The following is a 24,987-nucleotide window of genomic DNA, read 5'->3' as shown; positions in this document are numbered from 1 at the left end:
GACAGCCATGACCCCCCAGGAGCTTTGCCAAGACTAATGCCAGCACGTCAAGCCCAGACTGCCACCAGCCCCGCAGCAGGCAGGGGAAGCACAGCAGAGCCTGACATGCTCTTCCCCTTACACTGTGGTTTCATGAGAGATCATGGATGCTGTGGGCTTTGCAGCCTGAAAAGTCAAATTCATTTCACCTCTCTGCATGCAGGCCAGGTTGCTCCAGAGGCCTCTGGAGAGGTTCCTGGGAGGGGACAGCAGAGTTGCCTGTGACTCCCACAGCTCCCAGTCCCCAGCCTTTTGCCTGTGTCACCGGCAAAAATCAGCATAGCTATGTATTCCTGCAGGTCTTACAGCAAGTCCTACCTGCCCTTGCCAGGCACAGTGTGCTGCTGTAGGTCAGAGTGGGGAATGAGCACAGTGTGAACTACAGAAACCACTTCGTCCTTACGAAGCGCTTTTTGAGGATGCTGCTCCCTAAGGGCATTACCACCCACGTGGAAACATGCCTGAGGGCAAAGCTCCTCGCCTGCATCCCTGTTTTTCTCTCAATTCCAGCAGTTTCTGCCCAACTTCCCAGTAGCTGCTGGGCTGCAGCACCTCCTTGCAGACCCAATGGCTTCTTCACGATGGCCCTCCTCTGACACCCTCTGGAAAAAATAAAACCGAGTCATGTCTTGTTTCCAGCATATCACACCAGCTTTCATTTTTTCCCCTCAGCCTCTGGCAGCAAAGTGGTGAAGTACGCACAGCCGAGAGGTCTTTTTTTTCTCAGCTATTCCTGAGTCACTGTTAAGCTACTGGGAAGTTAATGTCTCAAAGCAAAAGGTCCATTAAATTATTTTCCTGAGGGCTTTCTGGCACTCTCAGTTTTGTATTTTGAAGTAAGTTGGGGAAGGGGTAGGAAGGATGTTCCACAGGTTTTTGCGTTTCATGCCAGTAAAAACATCACTTTAGGGACTAGGTGATGAGAGCAGCACAGGGGATTATGTTTCCCGTCCTAATGCAAGTTTCATGCCCGGTCTGTCTCTCCTTACACTCCCAGGATGCTGGTGCAGGCGCTCCACTCCAGCGAGCCTCCCTGGGTGCCCGGGAAGGGGCAGCAGGATCTGCTGTGTGGCCTTTCAGGACAGCTTTAGTTTACCTGCTCCTCCATCACAGCTGTTGGTGTACTTTGTTGATAGCAGGGGTCTTGTACCATATCAGCTTTCACTTGGAAATTTAACTTTCCTTTGAGAAATGGCTAATTCTTTTCCAGATTCGCCCCATGTTAAGGGAGAAATGAATCACTGCCCAGCAAAGGGCAACCCCTCCCTCTGTGCCATGGAGGAGATCGCTGGCCTTTGCAGGTAAGCCAAAGGAAATGGGCTCTGTCCTCCCTGGTTCTTTTGGAGAAAACCAAAGCGTGATGCAAGCAAGAGGGCAGGAGGGTTTTCCGATGATGCAGCGATATTGTGTTGACAGTGATTTTTGCAGCGTGTAAGAGGCTAGCTCTGCTCTGAAAAATGAGACCCTGAATGAATAAATCATGGGCCCTCTCTTGGTAACTTGACAACTCAGTCCAGTCCTCCCTGTGGAGGGAGCTGGCCCAAGCCCTGCATGCTGGGAGGGACTCCTATTGCCCACAGGCTTTTAAGAGCAGGGTCCGCCCACCACCGGCTTAGGAGCTTCTCCAAAGGGCAGGAGCTTTGGTGGGGGAGTGAGGAGGCTTGCTGTGCAGCGTGGGACCATGGAGGGAAACGCACACCTCCTCCAGGTCATCCGCAAGATGCGTTCTCAAATCAACAAGCTGGAGAGGGAAAACAGGGCCCTGAGGGGAGAGCTGCAGGTCTGCGGGCAAAGAGCTGTGCCAGCGGAGACAGTGGCAACAAGAGGAGGTGGGAATGGCAACGTGAGGAGCCTCACCGATGATGGGGAAGGGCCAGCTGGTTCTCCAGCACCCCCGCATGGAAGCATCATGGCTGGTCCTGTTCCAGCACCAAAGGAGCAGACAGGTACTAAGAGCCAGGACTGTCCATGGCACCCATGTGTGCTGCCTGTGCAGGATCTCCCAGCCCAGCTGATACATGTCTGCAGGGAATGGGAGATGAGCCACAAGCTGTTTAGTTAACTTGATGGAAGTGCTCTGGCCTCCATCAGTGCCCACACCTAAAACCACCTTAACTGCATGTCTCTGTGATCTTTTTAGTGGGGTACCTGCATCCTGCAAGCTGAGCTTAGTGGAATATTTTGTTGCCGCTCAAGCAAAGAGTTCAACTCAAAGAGTTCAGTTCGTCTTTGTTTAAGCAGAATTTGACTTACCGCGTTAAGCTTTTGTGGGCATGGACTGTCTTGCCTATGCCCATCCTCTGTCTGTTTCAGACAGAAAAGGACCAACAGTTGTAATCATGCCATAACCTCTCTTGCCTTAGTAAAAGACTAGAAAAACTCTACAAATAGTAACAAACAGGGATGGATTGCATACGTCATGCCAGACGTGCACTTTCTTTTTACAGATAATGCAGTTAGTATTGGCTGAGGGAGAGAGGGGCCAATATATAGGAATACACTCTCTTCACAGTTTCATCAGAGAGGAAAAAATGGAAATATTCCTTGGTTATAGAAGTCTGTTTGGAACTCCTGGCAGATTTAACAAAGCAGGAATTAGAGGTAAATGTTGTTTGGTGAGAAGCAGTTATTTAGAATTGAAGGTGGTTATTGGCAGGGTCAGGCTGTTAGGCATCACATGTGCTTCAGGCCTGTCACCCCCTTGTCTGGTGTCTGTCACGTCCAGTTGCTGGAAAACTGCTTCACTAACACAACTTCTTGGCATCAGTATGGTGTGTGTTATGCATTGCAGCTGCTGTTACAGTCCGTGTGCTCCGCGGGTCTGGGGGCTGATCTGGCCTCAGCTCTGAACCAGTCTCCTGGAGAGGTCCGGGCTGTGGAGGAATGCCCCCACAAGTTTTGGCAGAGATAAGTCTATGAAAGTGAACGATATGAGAGGCTGAACAGTACTAGTGGATTTACATGAAGCTAGGTGAGCGCTGCAGTCACACAAACCCACTCAGCCCGGTGGTCAGGTTACTAACCCGAGGGCCTCTTAAACCGGGGCTGCTGGTAGCTATGGGTGTCCTCAGCTTGGGAACAGCTGACTGGCCTTTCGGCAAGCATGAAAGACATGCAGGGTGCTTTCCAGCCTTGTGGGTTTTCCTCTCCAGCTGCCTTTTAAGGGAAAGGGTGGGACCCAAAGGGGCTGCTTCTCCTCCTCTGCCTTTCAGCCTCCTCATGTACAAAACTTTTTTGAGCCAAAAGAATGTGATTAAAAATACATTGAGGATATTTGAATTCTCATTATTATTGTTAGTAGTATTATTAATTATTGTTCCTAGCTCTGCTTTTGTCTCTGCTACTCAGATACCACCATGACCGTGCGGCGCTACTCCACAGCTTTACCAGTGCCCGCTCCTTCCACAGCGAGGTCTCACCGGGCCAGCAAGATGCCTCCAAGCAATGGGCTCCCGGACGCGCCAGGCAGTGTCCAGCCACCAGCCCCTCCTGCTGCAGCACAGCTCACCAGTGGAGAGGAGAAAGGCCTTGAAAAAACCCTGGCCAACTGTCTCTCCTACACGCGTTCCAGCAAAACGAAGCTGTTTCAGGAGCATGTCTATAAGTGCAGGTAGGTTCAGTTTGCCTTCACCACAGCAAAATCTTTGAATGCATACAGGAAAAATCTTTGTTCGAATCTATATGGGCATTGAGCAGACAGAAGACCTCTTTTGCTTAAGTTGTCCTGCTCATCTTTGCAATGCATGAAGATTACCAGTGTTAGCAGTTTAAATTTATTATAGAAAAGAGAGGCTGAGGGGAGAGGAAAGGGGGTTGAAATATCTCCATTAAAGCCAGGCAGAGTTTCACAGATCCATGTGTTGTTCTGACAACCTAAGCCTGAAAGGGATTTTTAAACTTTTAATAAAAAAGATGGAGATATCAAGGAACACTGAAATATGCTTTTGAAAGTGTGATTAATATGGCTCATGGATTTAGATGTGCTGTATCATATTTCCACTGTAATTGGAAGCATTACAAGTTAATGCTTTCAGCCTTGAGAAGCTGTCTCAGGACAGCTTCTAAATTAAGTGAAATGGCTGCTGGACAAGCCCTGAGTGTCCTCTGCTCATCGATGAGAAGCTTTCCAACACAGGGCAACAATCAAAGGTAGAAGCACCAATAATGAGACTGTGATATACAACAGGCCCGCTCACCTCCTGCTGCTGATACATACACCCTGGGAATCCATGTAGATTGATGGTTTTAGTGCTGATAGTGCCATGCTCAAAAGAAAAAGAGTCCAAATGGCCTCAACACGTGTGCATTTGAACAGGGATAAGTCCATGGGTCTGCCTGCCCACGTGTGTCCCGGGGCAGGACTCCAGCCTCTGCTCAGGGGCTGCACAGCTGTAGTGGGTTGCGTCACCTTTGTTGACGTACCCATTCGCATGGCACATCATGTCAGCTTTTATTCTGTACCACCCTCACACAGCAATGCATCCTCAGAGCAGACCAGTGCACAGGCCCTCACACTCCACGTGCAAACCTGGTTAGGAGCCCAGCTCCTTGCTGAGAGGCTGGAGGGGACAACAAGGTCAAGTTTTCATAGGCACCTAGGTTTTCTTGTAAGGACATTTGAGGGTCAGGCATTTTACAGCATTTAAACACCTAGATTTAGTTCCTGGCAGGGAACGCATATTGTTTTCAAAAACACCTTGACCCTGTAACTCTGGATTTCAGCGTATGCTCCACTGGGTTCAGGGAAACTTAAGACTCAGTGCACATAAAGGCTTCTGAGAGGTTTGCCCTGGAGCCAGCTCGCATCGCAAGTGCGTGTGTTGGGAAACACAGGGTCAGCGTGCAGGAGCAGGAACAGCAACAGCAAATGCTGCTGCTTTGTCATAAGGGGACAGAGAGCTGTCAAAGCAATCAAAATAGCCACGTAGATCTATTACAACTAATGCCTTGGGACCCACAAGTTTAAAAGCATCGGTTACCCAGCAGCCAAAGGAATAGTGATGATTATTTTATCACTATCTTTAGGGCTGCCTTGTCAGCTCTGAACAGCGTGAGTGTGGCACCGTGGCTTATCTCCACTCAGTGTCGGCTGCTTGAGGAGAAGAAATGGCTATGGAAAGAGCTTTTTACATAAGCCCCTCAATAAATAGGGTGATAGCATGAAGCATGAAGCTTTGCGTTTCTTATACCAAAAAAGATTAATATATTTTCTGGTCATAATGGTGGATGTTTCCATTACATACACAAAGGTCTAACACAGACAGCAATCTTAGTAAGCTTTTAACTAGTCGGATAGTTTGTGGCAATAAGTTCAGCAAGTTAATTAAGCTTAATTTTTTACAGCGCTGACATTTTTGTTTCCCATCATGCTGGTCCACACCAGGTTTTTGTATTCTTTGTTCACTGTAGCTTTCTCACATTTTGCTCCAAAGCTATAATCCTATATGTGATGCTGAATATTTTTTGCTTTAAAATTAACTCTGTAGAACCATCACCTTGGATTCCTCTAGAGTGCAGTTGCATCCAAGTAATAAAATAACAGCACTGCTAACAAATCATCACTAATTTGCATGTCTACAACATTTTCATTCATATATGCTAAAGCATTATTTATATGACATGATTCTCACTTTTTTTGGTACATTAGAAAAAAAGACTAAATATTTCAATGCATTAGGCAGGATAAGAGAGGCTGAGAACTGTTTTCAGGGCTATTATAGTAAAATTACAGAAGGTATAAGGCCTCTTTGGTACAAATGTCACCATTGGGGTGTTCAGGCTTGATGGTTTCACCTCCCAGTGGGACAAGTCCAATTGGCAGGTGAGAAAGGAGCAAGGAAATTGCAGGGGTACGCTGCCCTGCAAGACACCCCCCCAGTAACCATGAATATAAACGCTTTCATAGTTTCATGATTTTCCTTTCTCACGCTCCTCATGGGCCTGAGTGAGCTGACAGCAATCATGGAGGACAGTCAGAATGAAAACCAAAGCTCTGCAAAACCCAGTCCATTTCCTTGCCAAACCGACTAGTTTTGGGACACATGAAGTAGCATGTTTGTCCCTCTGCTTTCACAGCCGGTGTAATTTACCACCTGCACACTCACTGCTTGGAAACCTCTGTTGTCACACCCACTTGCAGTACCTGGGTACTGATGCATATAAACATAAAGCCACTGAAGGACCCCCGGGTCCATGGGGGTGCATGTGCACCCTAAGGGTTCTGTACATGCATAACTTTGTACATACGCCTTGGGCACTGGCGGAGAGATGTGAGGCTCAACGGAAACAGGCAGATGCTTCAGCAGACAGACAGGCAGGCAGACAACTCTATGCTTGGTCCCTTGGGAAGACTGTGTGCACCCTGTCCCAGTGGGGCATGAAATCCTGCCTCCATGCAGCGTGCCAGTGCTGAAAGCATTCACCTTTTGCTTGTTGGTTGGTTTTTTTTTTTTATTATTTCCTTTGCACATTTTATACATTTGTAATTCTTATAATGCTTTCTCATTTTTCTCCAGGGGTAAAGTAAAGGCCGTTAGTTTCCTCTTACCAATGGATATGTCATCATATGCTGGAAAGCGAGGTTCCCTCAAAAGCCCACAAAATCAGAGCACAAAACAGTTAACCGCCATCGCTGAAAAGGATATGTGAGCTGGTGAATTTTTAAAGGCCCATTGATTCTTGAGATAAATTGGCCTTAAATGATAGCAGTGTGTCAGGTTCCTTTCCTGCAAAACGCTTTGGCAGGATGCCTGCAGAGAATCACCCAGACTGTGTTTCGGGTCACTGGCCTGATGTTTAGCATTGAAATGGAAGCCACGACAAAGGCGGCTGGAAGACCATACACCATGATGAAGCCACACGATAGCAAAGGTACCTCCACAAGGTAGCTTCTGTGCACCATCTCGAGGATCCCCTGCCTTAGGACTGCTGTAAACAGGGTGTTGAAGCTGGTTTTGATGTGTGTGTCACAAAAAGCGGAAACCATGTCACCGCCTGTGTTTGCTGATTCCCTTGTCAGAAAGGTATTTGATGCAAAGGACACCATAAGAGCTATAAAGATCCTGTAAGGTTTTCTCTGTATGCAAAACTTTAAAGTACTAGTACAGCAAAGGTAAGAAGGAGTTACAGAGTCAATAAATGTTACCCTGAATTTCTGCAAAGCTTGGCAATGACTGTTCATGTCCATTTGGGGTTCACCTCTAGGGGAGTACAGGGGAAAGTACTAATCAGTATGAAAATGTGACTACAAATCTGTTTCTGACTTGGTGTGTTCATCCAGCCAGAGACTAAAGGCTGTAAACCAAGTCAAAATAGGAAGAATTGTGACTATCAGAATTTTTCAGGAATGGCTTCTCAGCACAGCTTAAATAAAAAATAATTAGCAGAAATTCAGAAAACAGGTGCAAAATAAATGTGAGAGAAGTACAAACAGCGTGTAAAAAATGAGGAGTGCTTGTTAGTTCTAGTCATATGAGCAAAGATAGTGTCCCACATGTTCATTTTGATTACAAGTATTTATGAAGCCAAAATACTGCAGATTGCGATTTATGTACAGGCAGCACTGATGACTGAGTATTGTACAGAGAATGCATGAACAGTAGATGTATGTACCGATAACGTTAAAGAAGATTTTCATCTCATTGTCTGCTCTTAAACTCCTGAGCTTTCAAAAGTGAAAGCAGCGATTTGGTGGAAAAAGATCCTTCTGGATTTTCGGTGATGTTGTATACTTGTATAAAAATCTTTGCTCCTTTTTTCATTTTGAAATTCACCAGTTCTTGTATATTCAAGTACATTTTTAATATATTCTCACCAATGAAGTAATAACTTAAATTTCACTGCTATTTTATTTGTGCATTTTTATGTTCATCTTGGGTCCATACAGAGTTGCACTGTAATGTCAGACGTAATGAACTGATGACTTCCTGCAAATGAAGTTACAGTTTGGAAAGTTTACTGAACAGCTCATTGTAGAAGGCATTTACAGGGAAGTGCTGTTTAAATGTTTTAAAGAAAGTATCATTGTCAGAAACCAGACACTGCATATGTGTACAGTTAAGTACCTAAATCCAGTTGATTTCACTTAGCAAAGTAACAACAGACGACTGAAAATCTGCCTCCTAAACCTTTAAGGTACCCAAGCTTTTGACAATTCATGTTTGAACACCAGATTTAATGGGATTTGGGATCCATATGCTTTAAACAGCTTGAAAAACTCTCAGCTTTTAAGTTTTCTAAGCCTCAGCTTCCATGAAGCAGCAGTAGGGATTCCCTTCTCCCACCCTTTTTGTGCCAATTCAATGGAGATATGTCACTGACACTAAAACTCTGTATTAATAAGCCTATGACAATGTCAGTTGTAGTGGGATGCTGAGTCTGATGTCACATAAATACATATAACTTTGTGTATGGTGAAGAAATTAAACCTACTGGACATTTATTAGAGATATAATGGTCTTAAACTTTTGCATACTTACAGAGAAAAAGAACAGAAAAGGTGAAAGGGAAAAGAGCAAAAGGAATCAAAGTAGTCATTGAGAAATGGCAGTCAGTGTATTAATGGAAAGATTTATTTTTGAATTATATTTTTGTAGTCATTAGCCGTGCTCACAGATTTAAGAACACACAATGATGCATAGGCACATTAATTTTTAAAAGCAGTTGTGCAGATTTGACCTAGCTCTGCATCTCCAGGAGAACCAGATTGTAACAGAGGCCACAGAGAAACCACTGAGCACATCAGCACATCAGTTTTACCACAGTACAGCATGAAGTAACTTACCATGGAGCACTTACTGGCAATTAAAACATTCCAATATTAATCATTCATAGATGGTTCAGTGCAAACGGGCAGGTATAAGCAAAGCAAGTGTTGAAATTTTGGACAGAGAGATGCAGGCAGCAATTAAGCCATGGCCCTTTTCTTTCTTCTTCCTAAGAGGATCCATACAAGTTCAGAGGAGCGCTCTACCTAAAACCACTCTATAATATAACCATATTAAACCCTGGAATATATAATAAACCCTGTTCACTGATGACCAAGCTTGTTGGACAATTTCCAATTGGAAATTCTTCCTTACAGAGAGGTGGTCAGTCACATGCAGCCACACAGGTACAGGACTGCAAGAGCAGCTGAGACAGCTGAGACAGCAAGAGGTTCACTCCTCCATTAGCACTGGCTGCTGAGAGATGTACACTCCTGTGTCACACCTCTGCTTGGGGCTAAGTGGCTTTATCTCTCCATAGTGAATGCTGATGAAAACGATGCCCACCACTGCCACTTGTCAAATGATGTGTTCTCGGTTCTGTCAGCATTCAAGAGCAGTGAAACACATCTCTAGGTTGGAGACAAAAAAAGCCTTGTCAGAGTTGATTCTCAATTTAGATCAGTGGGATAGTGCAATTCAACTGTTACTTCACATTTACATTGTTGTACGTGAGAGAGCAATTGGGTATTATCTTTCCTTAAGAAAGTCTTCTTAAAGCTATGGTTATAATACTGAAGTGCAAAGCCATGAGCAGTGACCTGGTGGGGAGGCGTTATTAAGGATGAAGGTGAAATCAAGATGATGTGTGTCTGAGGGTAGCACACAGTCAAGTGTTTAAAATCCCAACTTAACAATAATAACCCTTAGATACGTCTTCAACCTACAGTAGCCCTCGCCCTTGCCAAAATAACGAACAGTGCCTAGATAACAAAATCCTTACAAATAAATAAATTGATCCTGTCATTCGTAAGACTGCACTCTCCCAGAATGGTGCTGCTCAGCTGTACTGCGGAAAGTGCTAATGTTAAAGGGTGCATCTACATCAGTGTTTCAGAGTCAGGCGTACCCTCCTGAAGGAATTTCCTGGTCAAACCCACTTACCATACTTTGTTCCACCTTGTAGAGTGGTCTCAAAGCACACAACTGGATCTCTTCTGGATGAAGCTAAGCCAGAGGATGTGCTTATAAGGGCCTCCAAAAGCTAATAGGTATTCAGTGCGTGGGACCACACTAGCAAGGCCTCTGAAATACCTATAGTGTGGACAACAGCACTGACAGTTTCACTCTACACAACCTCCTCTACTGGTCCACACTACTTGCTAATACAGACAGAGCTGTAGAGCACCCAGACAAGGGAGCTTCAGAGATTTAAAAAGAAAATCTAGCCAGGCAAAATTTCAACTTGTTATACTGCAGAGAGGAGAAGATGCCTTTCATCAGTCTTACCTGTCTGCCTGGTGTTTAAAGAGCCTCACACTTGCCACTTGTGATGCTCCAGACTGTAACACAGGAGTAACATTATCATCTTCTCCAGTGAGTTCTTGCTCAAAGTTCAAATGGGTATCATCCTTAGACAACAAATCCATGCCCAAGGGTAATAAATTGGCACGTGGGCATCACCTCCTGTCAAGTCACCCAGTACAAGCACATTCTACCTACTCCAACCTCTGATCATGGGAATGAGAGCACAATTTATGATGCACCAAATTGTCTACAACCTTTACATCCATTGTGTTCTTGCTCCTACATCTTATATCCCTGACATCTGAGCTTCAATTTTTCTCTGATATTTCTGATCAGGCGTAATCTAAGAATATATCAGCATGGAGGTAATTCAGCTAAGGAGCCTATGACGCCAGGTAAGTGATGTTGATCTTTAACGTTGTTATTTTCAGTGACGTTAACAACATTAATTTGTGCACTGACAGGCTCCCTTTGCAGTCCTGAAACTTGTTTTTGCTTAGCTGGGGTGAGAAAATGAGAAATAAACTTGCAAGGTCTCAAATAGTCTCAAATAGCGCGTTGTGATGAATTCGATGCTACATAACTACACAATGTGCATGTCCTTCTACTGTCATCTAAGCACAGCACGGACAGCTGGTTCAAAGACCACAGATGTTTGGGGTTTTTTACTGTTGGGTGCTATAAAGTACACAATATGAAAAAATATAGGGTTGTATTAGATCTATTCTGCATTTCTACTGCATAATGCCTTTAACCCAACGAAAGACCTGTTAAGAGATTAAACTGTCATTGCAGTTAAAATGGAGATCAAACTCTGCTAACCTTACACCAAGAAGTTGTTGGCTGTGCTGAAGTCAAGACAGATGGTCACTTCAGGGAATGTTTCTTTTATGGCAAGTGCTCGTTTGAGTAGGAATATTTCTAGCTGGATGAGTCACCTCTTTCGCAATTGCTGCATGAGATACCAAAAAGCGATTTTTACATAGGGATATTCAAAGACATGGCAAAGGCTGAAAAATATGTCTTCCAAGTATCTTGCGGTGGTTTTCTTCTCCAGTGGGAGTATTATATGGCACATGTAAATTGATTTAAAAAAAATATCTTCCATTGTTTTCTCTTTGCTGAAAACTGTGATGAAATGTCTTTTTTCTTTTTTTTTTCTCCTTGGTTTTGAGGTTTTTTGGACTTTTTTTTTTTTACCAAAACATGTGGTTCTTCATATACAAAAATCAGCCCCACAACAGAAAAAAAAAAGCACTAAATCATAATAAAATTGCACTGTTTAATGTAAAAAGTAAGAAACTTAGAGTAAAGTGCAAAAATTAGAGTGAACATTTCTCATCTGTGGCTCCTCAGCAGCAGGTTTGACTCTTCCCCGGTTTAGAGGACAAGGACCACCATCTGCATGCAGGTTGCCATGGAGACTCCCATCACTTTTCGAATCATAAGTTTTGCCTGAAAGGAAACACCCCTTCAGCGTGAGTTTTTAATGACCATATAGGTTTCTGTTTGTCAGCACATCATATACTAGATTAACTACCACATCTAAGCAGGTAGGAGGGAAGGGAGCAAAATATTTTATAGTAATCAGTGACATTTATTCTGTATAAGATCCACAAAACGTGCAAATAGGATTACAAGACTTGTTGCATTAGATTAGACTATTATGGCATCAAATCCATTCTCTCTCTTTCAGTATCAGCTACTTCAAAAGAGAATGAAATTTGGTTGCAGAACATGAGCATGGCAATAAATCCTCCTGTCTTCTGCAGGAGCCTGGCTTGATGACTGTTAGGCTACATAGCCAGTGAGGTCTCTCTTTCTCAGACTTGAGTTGATAAGGACCTCCCTGTAACTACAAATAATGACAGCTTTTCTAGGAAAAGATGTGTACATGAACAATCGGGTCTGTCCATGTTTAGAGCTGTCTAACATTTATCCACTCTGTTTGCACTGCCAGAAGGACTCTGGGGTTTGACAGCTATGTCAGCTTCTTTCTCCTTAGTGCATAGTTAACACCTGGGATTTTTCTTAAGTTGAATTTGTTTGGCTCTGAACAGTGTTCAGAATGCTTACTTTCACCAACATGCGTATGTTGGCATATATTTCTGGCTTGAGTAAAACCATAATTATTCAGAAGAGGAATTTAACAAAGCTGCAAGACTAAGCCTTGGTTACTTCCTAGTTCTGTCTTCTCTGCTAGATGGTAACTAAATAACTACCTGTCAAATCTGTAATTTTCGCTTGGTTTCTTCTTTTGAGGATGTTTTGTGCATCTGTGGGGCCATCAATATACTTCATTGCAATGGCTGGGGTCTGGTCCTTCTCTGGCTCAGTCTGAGTAACTGAAAGAAGAACAGCAAAGGATATTTTATTGAGTTGTATTAATGTTCATTTGTTCAAGGAGGGAAAGATATGTCAAGTTGACTCTACCTGGCTGATGACAACTTGGTATTATTTCAGTCCTGCCTTCTTGAAAGGACTGAACAGATTCATGGCCAGAATCTAAGTCTTTCATTGGCCTTCCCATAATCTCGTTCTCAGTTGCAGTTCTATTTCTAATGAGGAAGTATGTGTGCATTTTCCCTTTCCCTTTTACTTCTATTTCTCCTCTTTCAGTCATCTCAAAATTCTTGTATTTTAGGCATCTAAAATATCAGAAGCAAAATGACACATGAAAATTCAAGATTAGCAAAAATGGCACTGATGTTTTAGAAGAGCTATTGTAATCTAAGCAATCAAGTCCCAACAGTCCAGGAAAAACAGTATTGATCCGTGAACAACTGAGGGTTTCTTTCAACTGTTTATTCAAGCCTGCTGTGCTTTTATAGCTTTACATGTGCAGCCTGATCAAAAATCAATGGATCACATAGTCAAATACTTCAGTATGGTGGAGCATTCTTATTGACCAGTAAATAGAAATTAAGAACTGAGGCAGCCAATATGAGTTAGACAGAACTATCTCCAGTCATTTCATCAGAGATGGCAATCACCTTCAACAAGTATGATTTACTCCTGGTAAATCCAGACTGGCTATTCCCAATTGCCTTCTTAATATTTCCAAAAATGGCTTCCAAGAGGACTTGATTTTCACTGGGACTGACATGAGGCTGACCAGCCTATAGTTCCCCAGCCTATCCTCCTTGCCATTTTTCAATATAGGTGTAACATCTGACTTTCTTTAGTTGCTACAGCGTTGATCTTCATGACCTTCCAAAGATGATGATCAGCAGCACTCCAATGCCATCACCCAGCTCTCTCATTACCTTTGGAGGCATCCCATCTGCTCCCATACACTTCCATAGACTGAGATTTCTCAAAAGACCCCTAATCTGATCCTCTTTCAGTAGCAGTACATCACCTACTCTTTGAACCCTGACTCTAGGTGCAGGGACCTTGAAGACCTCATCAGCAAAGACTGAGGCAAGAGAGGCCTTAAGTAACTCAGCCTTTATTCAGGGCACTGCCCCTAAATCACCTGCCACAGCAGGTTCATGTTTCCGTTTATACTATTTATACTACCATAGCAGAAGCTCCTCTTACTGCCTTTGAACCTTCCTTGCCCATTTCAGTGCTAGCTGAGCTCTGGCTTTCCTGATATCATTTTTTTTCCCCCATATTTTGGTCTCCAGGATCGAGACTCTCAAACCTCCGCCTTCATGTACAAGTGCATCAGAACAAATAAAATTCTTTGCAAGCAGTAATTTTTCTTTATAAGTAAGCTGCATAAATCAGCGACTAAAGACATCATCTACATTGAAAGCTGCAGCTGTCAAGGCAGTATTTTTTAGCACAGCTTTTAACGGGCAAAGTTTCCATTATAGTTACTCACTGGTAGGCACTGGAGCTTAGATGAATTTTACTCGGGATACCATGACTCTCCATCCGGGAAGCTATATTCACTGTGTCTCCAAACAAGCAATAACGAGGCATTTTTTCTCCAACAACTCCAGCCAAGACAGGACCTGTATGGATCCCAACTCTAATCTTCACAAAGACATAAAACACCCCCAAAAAATGTCACTTGTTATTTAACATCTTTCTCAATGCTATCCAGCCACCTAAAAATTCATCCTAACACAACACTGGACACCAGTAAAATATCAAATATCCACAGGGAGAGGCTCTTCATGAAAAATGTACACATGTGGCCCTTGCCCAAAGTCACAGAGGAATCAGAAGCAGCTCTTTGATGTCCTACTGCAGTACATTAACCAGAAGCCCAACCCAAGAAGCAGACAGACAGACACACACACACACACATATCTTTGCATTAAGAACTTACTTGGATAGGATTTCCAGAAACTGGGTTCTGTACTCCTTTAGCTGCTATTATCATCCCCAAGGCAAAGTTAGCAACTCGCTCAGCATGAGTGGGTACAGGCACAGGGACCCCACCCACTACCATATAGGCATCTCCAATTGTCTCCACCTTTAATTGAGAGGGACAAGCATATAAGCATGCTATATGTATCTTGCTTAGGTGTTTTGCTGTCTAGGGCACTTCTTACCTTCACCAAACTCCCCCTTTTGTCTAAAAGGTGTTTCCAGTTACTAAAAAGCTCTAGGATATGTGCATTTCCTTGAGATGGGGATCTTTCCTTAACTCAACGCTAAAAATTTCAATGCATTCTGCCCCTGCCCACTTGACTCATTTTAGATATCGGTGTTGAGAGACACTAAGGGATGCTGTGAAAGACTTTTTGCCTTCCTTTTACCTAGGGTAGACCCATATGCGAAGAGCTATCCCCAGGCACAGACTCCTGAACCAGGAGGTTACCCAACAGCTGAATGTTATTAATTAGCTGTAATTCACAATTGGTGTTAAAAGCTTATTTCTTTTTAAAAAGAGATTTATTTTTTAAAAAAATGTCACAATAAATCAAGGGAGTGTCTTCACTGGTGATTATTATTAAGGGGTTCACATGAAACTAAGAAACCTCCACTCTCCAGGATGCCAAAGAATGCAAAGTGTGAACTAAGCAGTTTGGGAGCATCCTTCGATACAACCAGCTGTTTCCTCACAACATGATGCAGCCAGTGAGACAAACACTGAGGGGTTCATCCTCCTTTAGGCATCCAGTCTCCTTGAATTGCATGATAAGGCACCTGAGAAATACTTTGGGGTTTGACCCTGTTAACAGTGATTTTGCTGGGAGTAGAATAGGCTTGTTTGAAACATTTAAACAGTCTCAAATATTTAAAATTCACTGTAAAAGACTTACATGGTAAGGCAATTTTCTAAACTGCCCTTATGAGACTTCATTGTTACATTTACCATCAGTAAATAAGATATCAGTTTCAATTAGATTACTTGGATTTCTTAAAAATGAACAGCGAAGGAGAGTGGGAACTTAATTTCATCTTTGGGTTTGTTCATTAACATAATAACTTAAAACTGTTCAACACATTAGTCTTGAAAAATGTGTTCCTGTACACGCCTTCTCTCAGATAGCCAACCCCACAGTAGTGCCAGTAATTTTCTGTAACAAATTAAAAACAACTGTAAAAAGCTGCTAATGCAAATAGATACCCTAATTATTTTTGGGCCGTGGTAGGAGATTTATTTTAACAAGATTTATTCATAACCTCAGATGTTTATAAGCTTGGGCCAAGTTTCTTTGATCATTTTCAATATTTCATTTCTTTCTCAATTCCCTGAAATAGTAATCTCGTCCTCCCTCTCCGTACCCTAGTAACCTCCTTCAATATTAATAGAAGTTATATACAGGCATCAAAAGGAGATTATTATAGTGACAGATAATTTACTTATGATGGATGATTTAGACAGAATATGATACTAATTTATCCTAAAATCTGTGGGCCATATCCTGGATGCTTCAATTATTGAATACAGTTTCCTTGCCAAGGCAGAAATGCTTCTGATTTCCCAATGCAATTTATTGTGGGATGAACTGTATGCCTTGCCTGAGCAAGGAACGAATGAGATTTGGATATCACCCTTTACTATTTCTGCCTCCCTAAATATTTAATGTGGTGGGGACAGACAGTTACTTAGGACTTGCTCTTCAGCTCATCAAATCTGGGTAGCTCCGGAGATGTTAATAACACTATTATTATATGTCAACCAGGGCTCTGATCCTTCCAGCACCGTTTGGAGACAACACGCACATTACAGAGTGGATCTAATCAATGCTCTTCGGGGACAGCAGGAGTCTATAGCATTGCCTAAGATCTCCGTGAAGCAAAACAAAGTCTGGGTATTATCTGGGTATTGTTTATACTATTATTTCCCACCAAAGGAGACACTTAATGATATAGTGACCTATTTGCAACAGGTTGGAATAAAAGAATTAGAAAAATTATTCAAATTGATCCATAAACTAGGATATTCTGTCATGTTGGGTAGGCATCTGAGAGAGGAGAGAGTGACAGAGAAATGAAACAACAGCCATTATGGTGCTAGCATTGTGCAGAGAGACTCTAGTCCATCATAGAAGTTACATTCCTGTCTGAAATTTTTAAACGTATTTAATCCTACCTCTGCCTGGTTTTCAGTTTCTTTGTGTGGCCACTACAAATATGCAATATTTTATGGTTTATCAAAAATCATGCTCGGGGGAAGAGGATTTTCATGCATTTAAAAACAAAAACCCAAACCACCACCACCATCAAAATCTTTTTCCAGACTATTTCTAAAGCCTTTATCAATCAGTACATACCTTGTACACATCATGCACTGTGGTCAGTCTGTCAAATTGCAGGTACATTGAATTTAACATGAGAACTATCTGAATAGGCTCACATTGAGCACAAATGTTGGTAAAGGTCACAACATCGCTGAATAATATGGTGCATTCCTTGAACTCTCCTGTGAGCAGAAAGACCAATAGTAAGTACCTGTAATGGCTGGACAATCATGACATCTGTTTGAGATTTGCCTGCAAGATTTCTTTCTTGTCGTTCTTTTAGGACATATGACATCTCAGTTGCAATACTCATATATGGGTGCTGATATGAAAGAGTATATAGAAGTGTATCAAATAGGAGTATATCATATATAGGAGTATATCATATATCAAATATATTTAATATAGGAGTATATCAAATATAAGAATCATGACACACCTCAAACAATCCAGACATCTGAATACATCCCTTTGTCCACCCATGTTGAGGATATACTTAGCCTTTTACCCCTAACTTCATATATGTGCATACTAAAGGGAATTTAAGCATATTCTTACTTGCTATCCTTAAGAAAAATGGGAATCATGCTGACTCTAGGTTTATACATAGCATAGAGGAACTAGGAATATTTTCTAGGAAAACCGATTTCTTTAATCCTTTCATTTTTGAGCTATCATTTCCCTGTATACCCATGTTAAAAACAAAATTTCTATTTACTGTTGAAACACAGAATATTTTTCCTGGAATTGGCAGCTGCTACCACTTTTCACCTCCTAGGGAACAATTTTGGCAAGCAGCTTTCAAAGTTTCGTTTGAAAGAATAGACTAAACTTTGCTATCATTGAGACGAAGGGTCTGTGGTCCTCCTCCCATGAATATCACCAAGTAGACAATGTACTCCCCGATAGTGGCAATGGGGTTGTGCCAGCACCCCAGTCTCTCTATCATTGTCACCTGCTGCACGACTCATGCGTCACAAATGGGCCCTGTTCATTCACCTGCCTCAACTCGCTTCCCCTCTTTCAGCTGGTTGGCCACATGCTGAGGAAGCATGGCATAGAGCAGAGCTTCAGTCTTTTTCTTCTCTTCCTCCAGGTGCTTCGACAGTATCCGCAGTTCTTCCTTCTTCCTCTCCAGCTGGTTAGAGAGCTCCATCTCTGCCAGTCGCTGTTGATTGAGAAGAATCAAATCCCTGGTCACATCATGAGGTGCAATGTCTGCAATATGCATCTGTCGCTCCTCCAGTTCATGCAAAGTGCGAAGCAAAGGTGAGCAGAGATAGAGCATGCACTGCAGGGACTCCATCCAGATCATCTGGCCTGTTTGAAACAAGTGTCAGTAAGAGTTTTCAGCAGCTGGGACTTTCACGTGCTGTTCAGTATTACTGATGTTAATTTTAGGAGATGAGTTCTAAGGACAGTGGCTTTTTGTAGGGTCAGGGTCATCACAGGAATTATTCTGCTTCCTGGAATTAGAGGTGGTCTTGTTTGAAGGAGGTACACTAGGCAAATTAAAAAAAATTCAGGACCCAGAAAGCAGTTACTCACTTACTGCAACTGCTAAATAGAGCCTAACCATGCTTCAGGTCCCTCCTCTTCACAAGGAACCCCACTGCTCACAACACCTCTCCTCTCCTCTCCTCTGCTACTAGTTCTTGAGCTGTTCCTGAAGCCAGTCAGTCAGCACCACGCACGGGGTGCTGAGACTCACAATGATTAAGTGAAACATTTAAAGTTTAATTTCACAGAGAGTAAAATGCGGCCCCAGTACAATCAATGGAGCTTCCCTTCCTGAAAGCTGCAGTCACTATGATCCTCTAAATATGCAAGTACAAAAATGACTGAAGGGTAGAGAGGATTTTTGGTGGGGGATTGAGGTTTTATTTTCTTTGTTGAGTTTTGGTTATGGGATTGATTTTTTCAATATTTTTTTATTATCATTATTCTTTATTTGCTTCATATGTATTCTTGGTTTCTGAACAGCAATTCCTGTTTCTTTCTTTCTCACCCCATCCCCAGGGCAACTGGCTGAACAGCTTGAAAACTAACAGGATTGGAACATCAGAGATACCAAGTGAATCAACCCTGCATAAGGCGAAGTAAAATTGTACCTGTGACTAGTAAGTTCCTTGTTTTAGTAACATCACTGTTCCAAGGTCTCCCTAAACTCTTAAATTTTTCTGAATCTCAGGAATACCAGATTTGACACTCATTATGTAAAGGTGAAATAAGAGAAGGGAAAATTAGGTCATATTGCATAGTTCAGAGAAGCAAAATTGAGGTCACAGAACACTTAAACCAAATGTCATCATAGCTAATTAAACAAAGCAGAGAATCATTCCATACTTGCTCCTCCCAGTAAAAATAAAGCAAATAAATTATCTTTTTTGCTAAAATAATTTTAACTGGTAAACTCTTATGTAACATGGTGGGGGGTGAAGACAGAAATTGGAATCTGAAAATGTGTCAACAAAAAATAAAAGCACAGCTAACTAAACTATTTTTATCCACATTTGAAACACAGCCAGTAGCAAATAACTCTCCTCAAAGGCATAAATTAAGAATGAATCATGTATTCACATTTTAGGAATCAAAATGCATGGAGGCGCAGGGGAAGCCATTTCTTTCCTCCAGCTGTAGCAATGTTATCAAGACTTTGTCTCTAAGCACTTCCCTCATCCCCTGCGCCCCTTCCCACCCCTCGCCCGGCAGATGGGAACTGGGCACTGGCAGGAGCAATGCTTGCAGTGTATTATTGTGGGAATGCTCACCCTGCATTTCATTATTGTCTGTATGTGCCAAATATGCAATCCAAAATCTGTGAACTGCCATTGCCTGTGCTGAGTGGCTGCGTTTAAAATGTTGTTCCATGTACAAAGCAGTAATTCCTCTGGCAAAGAAAATTCTTAGCAGTGCAAAGCAATTCTGTGCCAGGTGCACAGGCTGATGTGTAGAGCTATGAGAAGGGGAGACATGGACAGTTACTTTTATCCAGCCCGGTGCATCTCCATGCTAAGCCCAGTGGCCTGCGATCAGAAGCTGGCTTTGGGGGCTGGCATTGTGTCCCTTCCACAGGTCCCAAGTGAAGCAGAAGGCCATAGCTGAGGGCTGGGGAGATTCACAGGGCAACTGGCATTGAATCCTTACCAAAGCCAAGAGTGACGATACAACTATGTTGCAGGAATCACCCCAGAGTAATGCCTTACATTATATATTTGGTTCTAATCTCTGCAAAGAAAAACACACAGGGCAGCATTACAGAGGAAACTCTCATACCTTTTCTGGGAAATGGGCATGACTGGGCATCTCTCTGAGGTGCCTGTACACAAATGTGCACAGCATGGGGGAAAACCAGGAAGAACTAGAGGTCTGCGTGTGGTTTTAGGGCTACCATGTCTTTGGGATCATAGAGGCTTGGTGTGATAGTTCACACACCCAGAATACTGCAAAGGATGAACACAGACTCTTCAGAAAAGACAGGCAGGCAAGGAGGGGGAGCTGCCTTTTATGTGAGAAAGCAAGGGAAATGCATGAAGCTCTGCCTAGGGATGGATGATGAGCCAGCTGAGAGCTTCTATAGAAGGATTAGAGAGGGCAGACCCTCTCTATGTGGGTAGTGTTGTGATTGGCGGCTACTACAGATGCCTTGCTTGGGAAGAAAAAGTAGATGAGTGCTTCTTAAGACAAGTGGAGGAAGCCTCATGGTGGACTTTAGCTGATATCTGCTGGACAGACAACACAGTAAAGCACAAGCAATGCAGGAGATTTCTGGAGTGCACTGAGGCACTGACACAGGTGAGCTTCCATCACTGAGAGGCCACTCAATTAGTTTTTAAAGGTCATAGTGACTGGGGGAGGTTCCTGAGGGCTGGAAGAAAGGAATTATCACTCCTATTTTCAAGAACCGAAGGATGGAGGACCTAGGAAGTCTTGGAGCATCTGTCAGATAAGGAGAAGCTAAGAGAACTCAGGTTGTTCAGCCTAGAGAAGACAAGCCTCAAGGGGAGCTCATTAATATATATAAATACCTGATAGGAGGGAGAAAAAAATACTTTTCTCAGTGGTATCCAATGAAAGGATAAGAGACCATGGGCACTAACTGAAATGCAGGAATTCCATTTAAACATAAGAAAAAAGCTTTTTACTCTAAGGGTGGTTAAACACTGAAATATGTTGCCCAGGGAGCTTGTGGAGTCTCCATCCTCAAACATATTCAAAACCCAACTAGGCGTGGTCCTGAGTAACCTGCTTTAGTTGACCACACTGTAAGGGGGAATGGACTAGACAATTTCCAGAGGTCCCTTCCAAACTCAGTTGGAGTTGAGCCAATTCTGTGACTGTGAAAAACTGAGGTTAAAGGTGGTTCAGAAAACAATCTAATTCTCCCTTGGCCTTGACCCTTTAGTCAGGATACCCACAAAGATGTGGGTTTTGCAGCATTAGAAAAACAGTGTCTTTCGAGGACATTCAAATGGGAGCACAGTTGTTCTTTCTGTCTGAAAGCCTTCAAAATCTGGTGAGGTAACAGCAGAATTTGTCTGCAAGCATCTTAAAGTACCCTAAAGTTCTCTAAAAAGAACCACCTAATCCTCTCCTCACTGCACAAAGACAAAGCCATTGATAGGACTTAGGTTAAGCCAGGAGTCCACAGAAAGGCATTAATTCAACTCTAGTATAACTCCTGATTTAATATGAACACTTATGCTATTGAAAACAGTGAAGTACCTCTCAGCTGTAGCATTGGCCGTTGTTTCCATGACTCTGGCATCATCTCTCTTCTGGTCTGGAAAACAAATTGGCTGTTGATGAATTTCTGAATGCTAGAGATGGTGAAGGGCACTTCTGGGTGAATGATACTGAAGTAGTGATCCAAGCAGATGTCCACGGTCTGAAGGCCAGGTACAATCTTTTGAATGCTCACCCCAGCTTGCTTCACTCTGAGCTTAAAAAGAAAATACAGACAGTGTGTTATAATTCATATCCTGTTCGGGTTCAGGCCAAGCTATAGCTGATCACTGTTTATACACATATACACACTTAGCCTTGCTATACTACCTGGCTTACTTCTGAGCAAAGTTTCTATCTTATTAGTGTATTACCGCAAAGCTCTGAATGAGTGTCCTTCATAGCAAGGCAAAGCCCCCAGAAAGGGAAGTTACTATCAAAATGTTCTTCCTTATCAATTGTTAAAAACTAAAGATAAAATATCTGCTATTATCCTTGCTTGCATTTGTGCAGGCCTAACAAATAGCCTTACAGGTAGCTGCAAGAGCAAATTAGAGATACCAGAGCCTGTCCTGCATTCCAAAAAGAAAATAGCTGTGGCACAAAATGTCTTGGCAAATATTAATTTTCTAAGGGATGCCATGGGTTACTTTCTCTTAACCATTTCTCTGTAAAGGTTTAGTCATTCTCTTTTAGGCTGATGACCTCTTAATTCCCAAAAAAAGGTCCACTGTGCCTTCACTGCTTGTCATCAGAGTATTGAAGCTCTGACCTAGCTACCAATAATCGGTGCAGGACTTGCCCTTTTTCCACGCTAGTAATTTTATCAAATTATACTGACTGGATGTCTTGCAAGGTTTAAAACTCTGAACTTCGGCTAATGGGGACAGTAGCACAAAGAAAACCGTGCGCTCTGGAATCTCTATCAGTGTGATGCCAAAACACGTTCCCTGAGTGGCTGTATTCAGCTTTCTTCTGCTGTCCCATTCCCACCTTCTCCTTTCTTTGCTCCTGTCTTAAGCTAATATTCTCTGTACAGAATTGGGAGCAAGAGGAACTGCAGCTCAGTTGAAACCCAGGCTAGCTGGAAACCAGCCACAGAGCAGTCTCTGTGAAGGGAAAGGCAATTCCATTGCTGCAGAGTATGTATGCACAGGAGGCTCAATCCTCCCCTGGCAGATAAAGAGATTTTTGGGTCCAGTTCCTACTAGATGGGGTTGCATGCTGCCCAAGTTAGTAGGTAGCCGGGTTTTCCCACCAGAAGCCTGTAGGAGTAGACTCAGGAAGCATGTAGAGCCTCAGTTGCCAGCAAAGCCTTACAAAAGCCTTTGGCTAGGTTGGTAACTGGGAGGAGAGGGTGACTAGCTATCAGTACAAAGCCAGTTTAAAGGATGGGTCATGTCTCTGGCACATGCAAGGACAGGAAAGTGGCCAGAAACCTCAGAAAATTCTGTTCCGTGTTTGGTAACAGACAGTCTGCTGCAATAAACCTTGCTGGCATATCTGCAGCTGTTTCAGACATGGTAATCTCAATAAAATCAAGGGGGAGGGGATTTCTATCTGAAATGATTCAGATCCAGTTGTTATGAGAGACTTTTATTGCATGTCTCTGCTCAGAGTACTTCTGTAAATGCTACAAATGAGTGTGCACTGTATACAGAGCACATGCAGCGGTGAACTGTAGGACAGTTAAAACAAGAAAACTACCGTATAGTCTACACAAACTAAATGCCCATACCACATGCTTGTCCTACCTCTTTGTCAAAAACCATATGAAAAGGAAGTCCATTGCAAAATGTTTTTGTGTCAATCCAGAGGCTCTTGGGATAAACAGGATCAAATCCTCTTAGGAGCTTACCTGTGGCAAGATAAATTTACACAGAATTTACAGAGAATTGGATAGGTTAGAAAAGACCTTAAAGATCATCGAGTCCAACTGTAAACCTAACACTGCCAGTTCACCACTAAACCATGTCTCTAACCACCACATCCAAATGTCTTTTAAATACCTCCAGGGATGGTGACTCAACCACTTCCCTGGGCAGCCTGTTCCAATCCCTGACATCCCTTTCAGTGCAGTAATATTTCCTAATATCCGATCTAAACCTCCCCTGGTGCAGCTTGAGGCCATTTCCTCTTATTTTATCGCTAGTTACCTGGGAGAAGAGACTGACACCTCCCTCACTACAACCTCCTTTCAGGTAGTTGTAGAGAGCGATAAGGTCTCCCCTCAGCCTCCTCTTCTCCAAACTAAACAAACCCAGTTCCCTCAGCTGTTCTCAATAAGACTTGTGCTCCAGACCCTTCACCAATGTGTATCTTTTAATTGGGTTGCACCTCATAAAAGGTGTCAGCATTACTTTTTAGCACTCAGTGAGACAGAACCCTGTATCATAATGTGTGAAGACAAAGTAAACAGTGTGGAGGTCCAGAAATGTGCATACATCTGCGCTATGTGCTCCACGGTTTAATACACAGCTGATGAGCAACTAATCGCAGTTGGCTGAGAGTTTAGAACTTAACCACAATAAAAACACAGAGAATTCGATGTATGAAATTATGTGGAAACAATAAGAATAGATGGACAACTGTAGATGTTTCTGCTCCATGAATTTACAGATGTCATAGCCAAATAACACAACTATATCCCACAAAAATTACACAGAAGTGGATTTAATATACTTTGCCAGCTGCTAAGGAACACTTATGAAGAAAAGCCCAGCATGATCTGGGTTTCAGTCTCCTATAGAAAGAACTCTAGTCCATGGCACAGAGACCAAATTACTGTTTGGTTTCTATTTTACTTGCCCTGAGTTTTTTTTTTCAAAATGGTCACAAATCTACAGAGCAGGTTGTGCTTGCTAGTGAACAGGTATTTTTGTAAAAATTAATAAAATGGGTAAAATAGTCAAAAATGCTCATCTGACTGAAGAACCCAAAGCCTTTGATCTTCACAGTAGAAGTCTGGATTCTCCAGTAACCCACCATAATCAAAAGGATGATTATTTCAAGTGATATCTTTCTACCAGAAGGTGGCTATGACAGTCACTCTTGTAAATTCTGCTTGATAACAAATGATCAGGTCACTTAGGAGACTGGTGAAAAATATTACAAATCCAACTTCTAGGCCTCTTATTGCTTCAGGGGAAGTCAACGTGAGTTCTTCATCTTTCAAAGTCTAGCCCTTGATAACTCTTGCATTTATTGTTAAAAATTTTTATTTTTTAGGTAGTAATGCTACTCTAAAATGTTATTTTGAATATATATTAATTTCTTACTCAATATATCTGCTCTTGTAATGCACGTGGCATTGCACCAGCTGATATCACGGTTAATTTTTC

The 24,987-nt window shown here is 42.5% G+C and overlaps 2 protein-coding genes across 3 annotated transcripts in view; one reads left to right on the top strand and one right to left on the bottom strand.

Annotated features, from left to right (window-relative positions):
- The first annotated feature begins 1,720 nt into the window (after positions 1-1,720).
- CCDC195 (coiled-coil domain containing 195) lies at positions 1,721-6,687 on the top strand. The gene is made up of 3 exons (XM_064457381.1): positions 1,721-1,985; positions 3,388-3,649; positions 6,555-6,687. Exons 1-3 carry the CDS (start codon positions 1,721-1,723, stop codon positions 6,685-6,687), a joined length of 660 nt encoding a protein of 219 aa, XP_064313451.1.
- A 4,846-nt stretch (positions 6,688-11,533) lies between these two features.
- LOC104041311 (guanylate cyclase soluble subunit beta-2-like) overlaps positions 11,534-24,987 on the bottom strand; it is an 18,768-nt gene continuing 5,314 nt past the window's right edge. For both annotated transcript variants that reach the window (XM_064457380.1, XM_064457379.1), the window contains 9 exons: positions 23,401-23,504; positions 21,647-21,863; positions 17,921-18,241; positions 16,955-17,103; positions 14,557-14,703; positions 14,104-14,258; positions 12,705-12,919; positions 12,494-12,616; positions 11,534-11,726 (listed from right to left, as the gene is read on the bottom strand). In XM_064457380.1, the coding sequence (XP_064313450.1) occupies positions 11,575-11,726; positions 12,494-12,616; positions 12,705-12,919; positions 14,104-14,258; positions 14,557-14,703; positions 16,955-17,103; positions 17,921-18,241; positions 21,647-21,863; positions 23,401-23,504 (1,583 nt within the window). In that variant the 3' untranslated portion in view covers positions 11,534-11,574. The remainder of the gene's footprint in view (positions 11,727-12,493; positions 12,617-12,704; positions 12,920-14,103; positions 14,259-14,556; positions 14,704-16,954; positions 17,104-17,920; positions 18,242-21,646; positions 21,864-23,400; positions 23,505-24,987) is intronic.

Source organism: Phalacrocorax carbo, chromosome 7 (assembly GCF_963921805.1).
Source record: "Phalacrocorax carbo chromosome 7, bPhaCar2.1, whole genome shotgun sequence".
Taxonomy (NCBI): domain Eukaryota; kingdom Metazoa; phylum Chordata; class Aves; order Suliformes; family Phalacrocoracidae; genus Phalacrocorax; species Phalacrocorax carbo.
The sequence above is the reverse complement of the archived record's forward strand: the minus strand, read 5'-3'. Positions and strand labels throughout refer to the sequence as shown.

Excerpts from the sequence above, each read along its gene's own strand:
- CCDC195 (XM_064457381.1), top strand. The coding sequence starts at position 1,721 with ATGGAGGGAAACGCACACCTCCTCCAGGTCATCCGCAAGATGCGTTCT. Across the intron at positions 1,986-3,387 it reads AGCACCAAAGGAGCAGACAG|ATACCACCATGACCGTGCGG; the intron begins GTACTAAGAGCC and ends TCTGCTACTCAG. Across the intron at positions 3,650-6,554 it reads GAGCATGTCTATAAGTGCAG|GGGTAAAGTAAAGGCCGTTA; the intron begins GTAGGTTCAGTT and ends ATTTTTCTCCAG.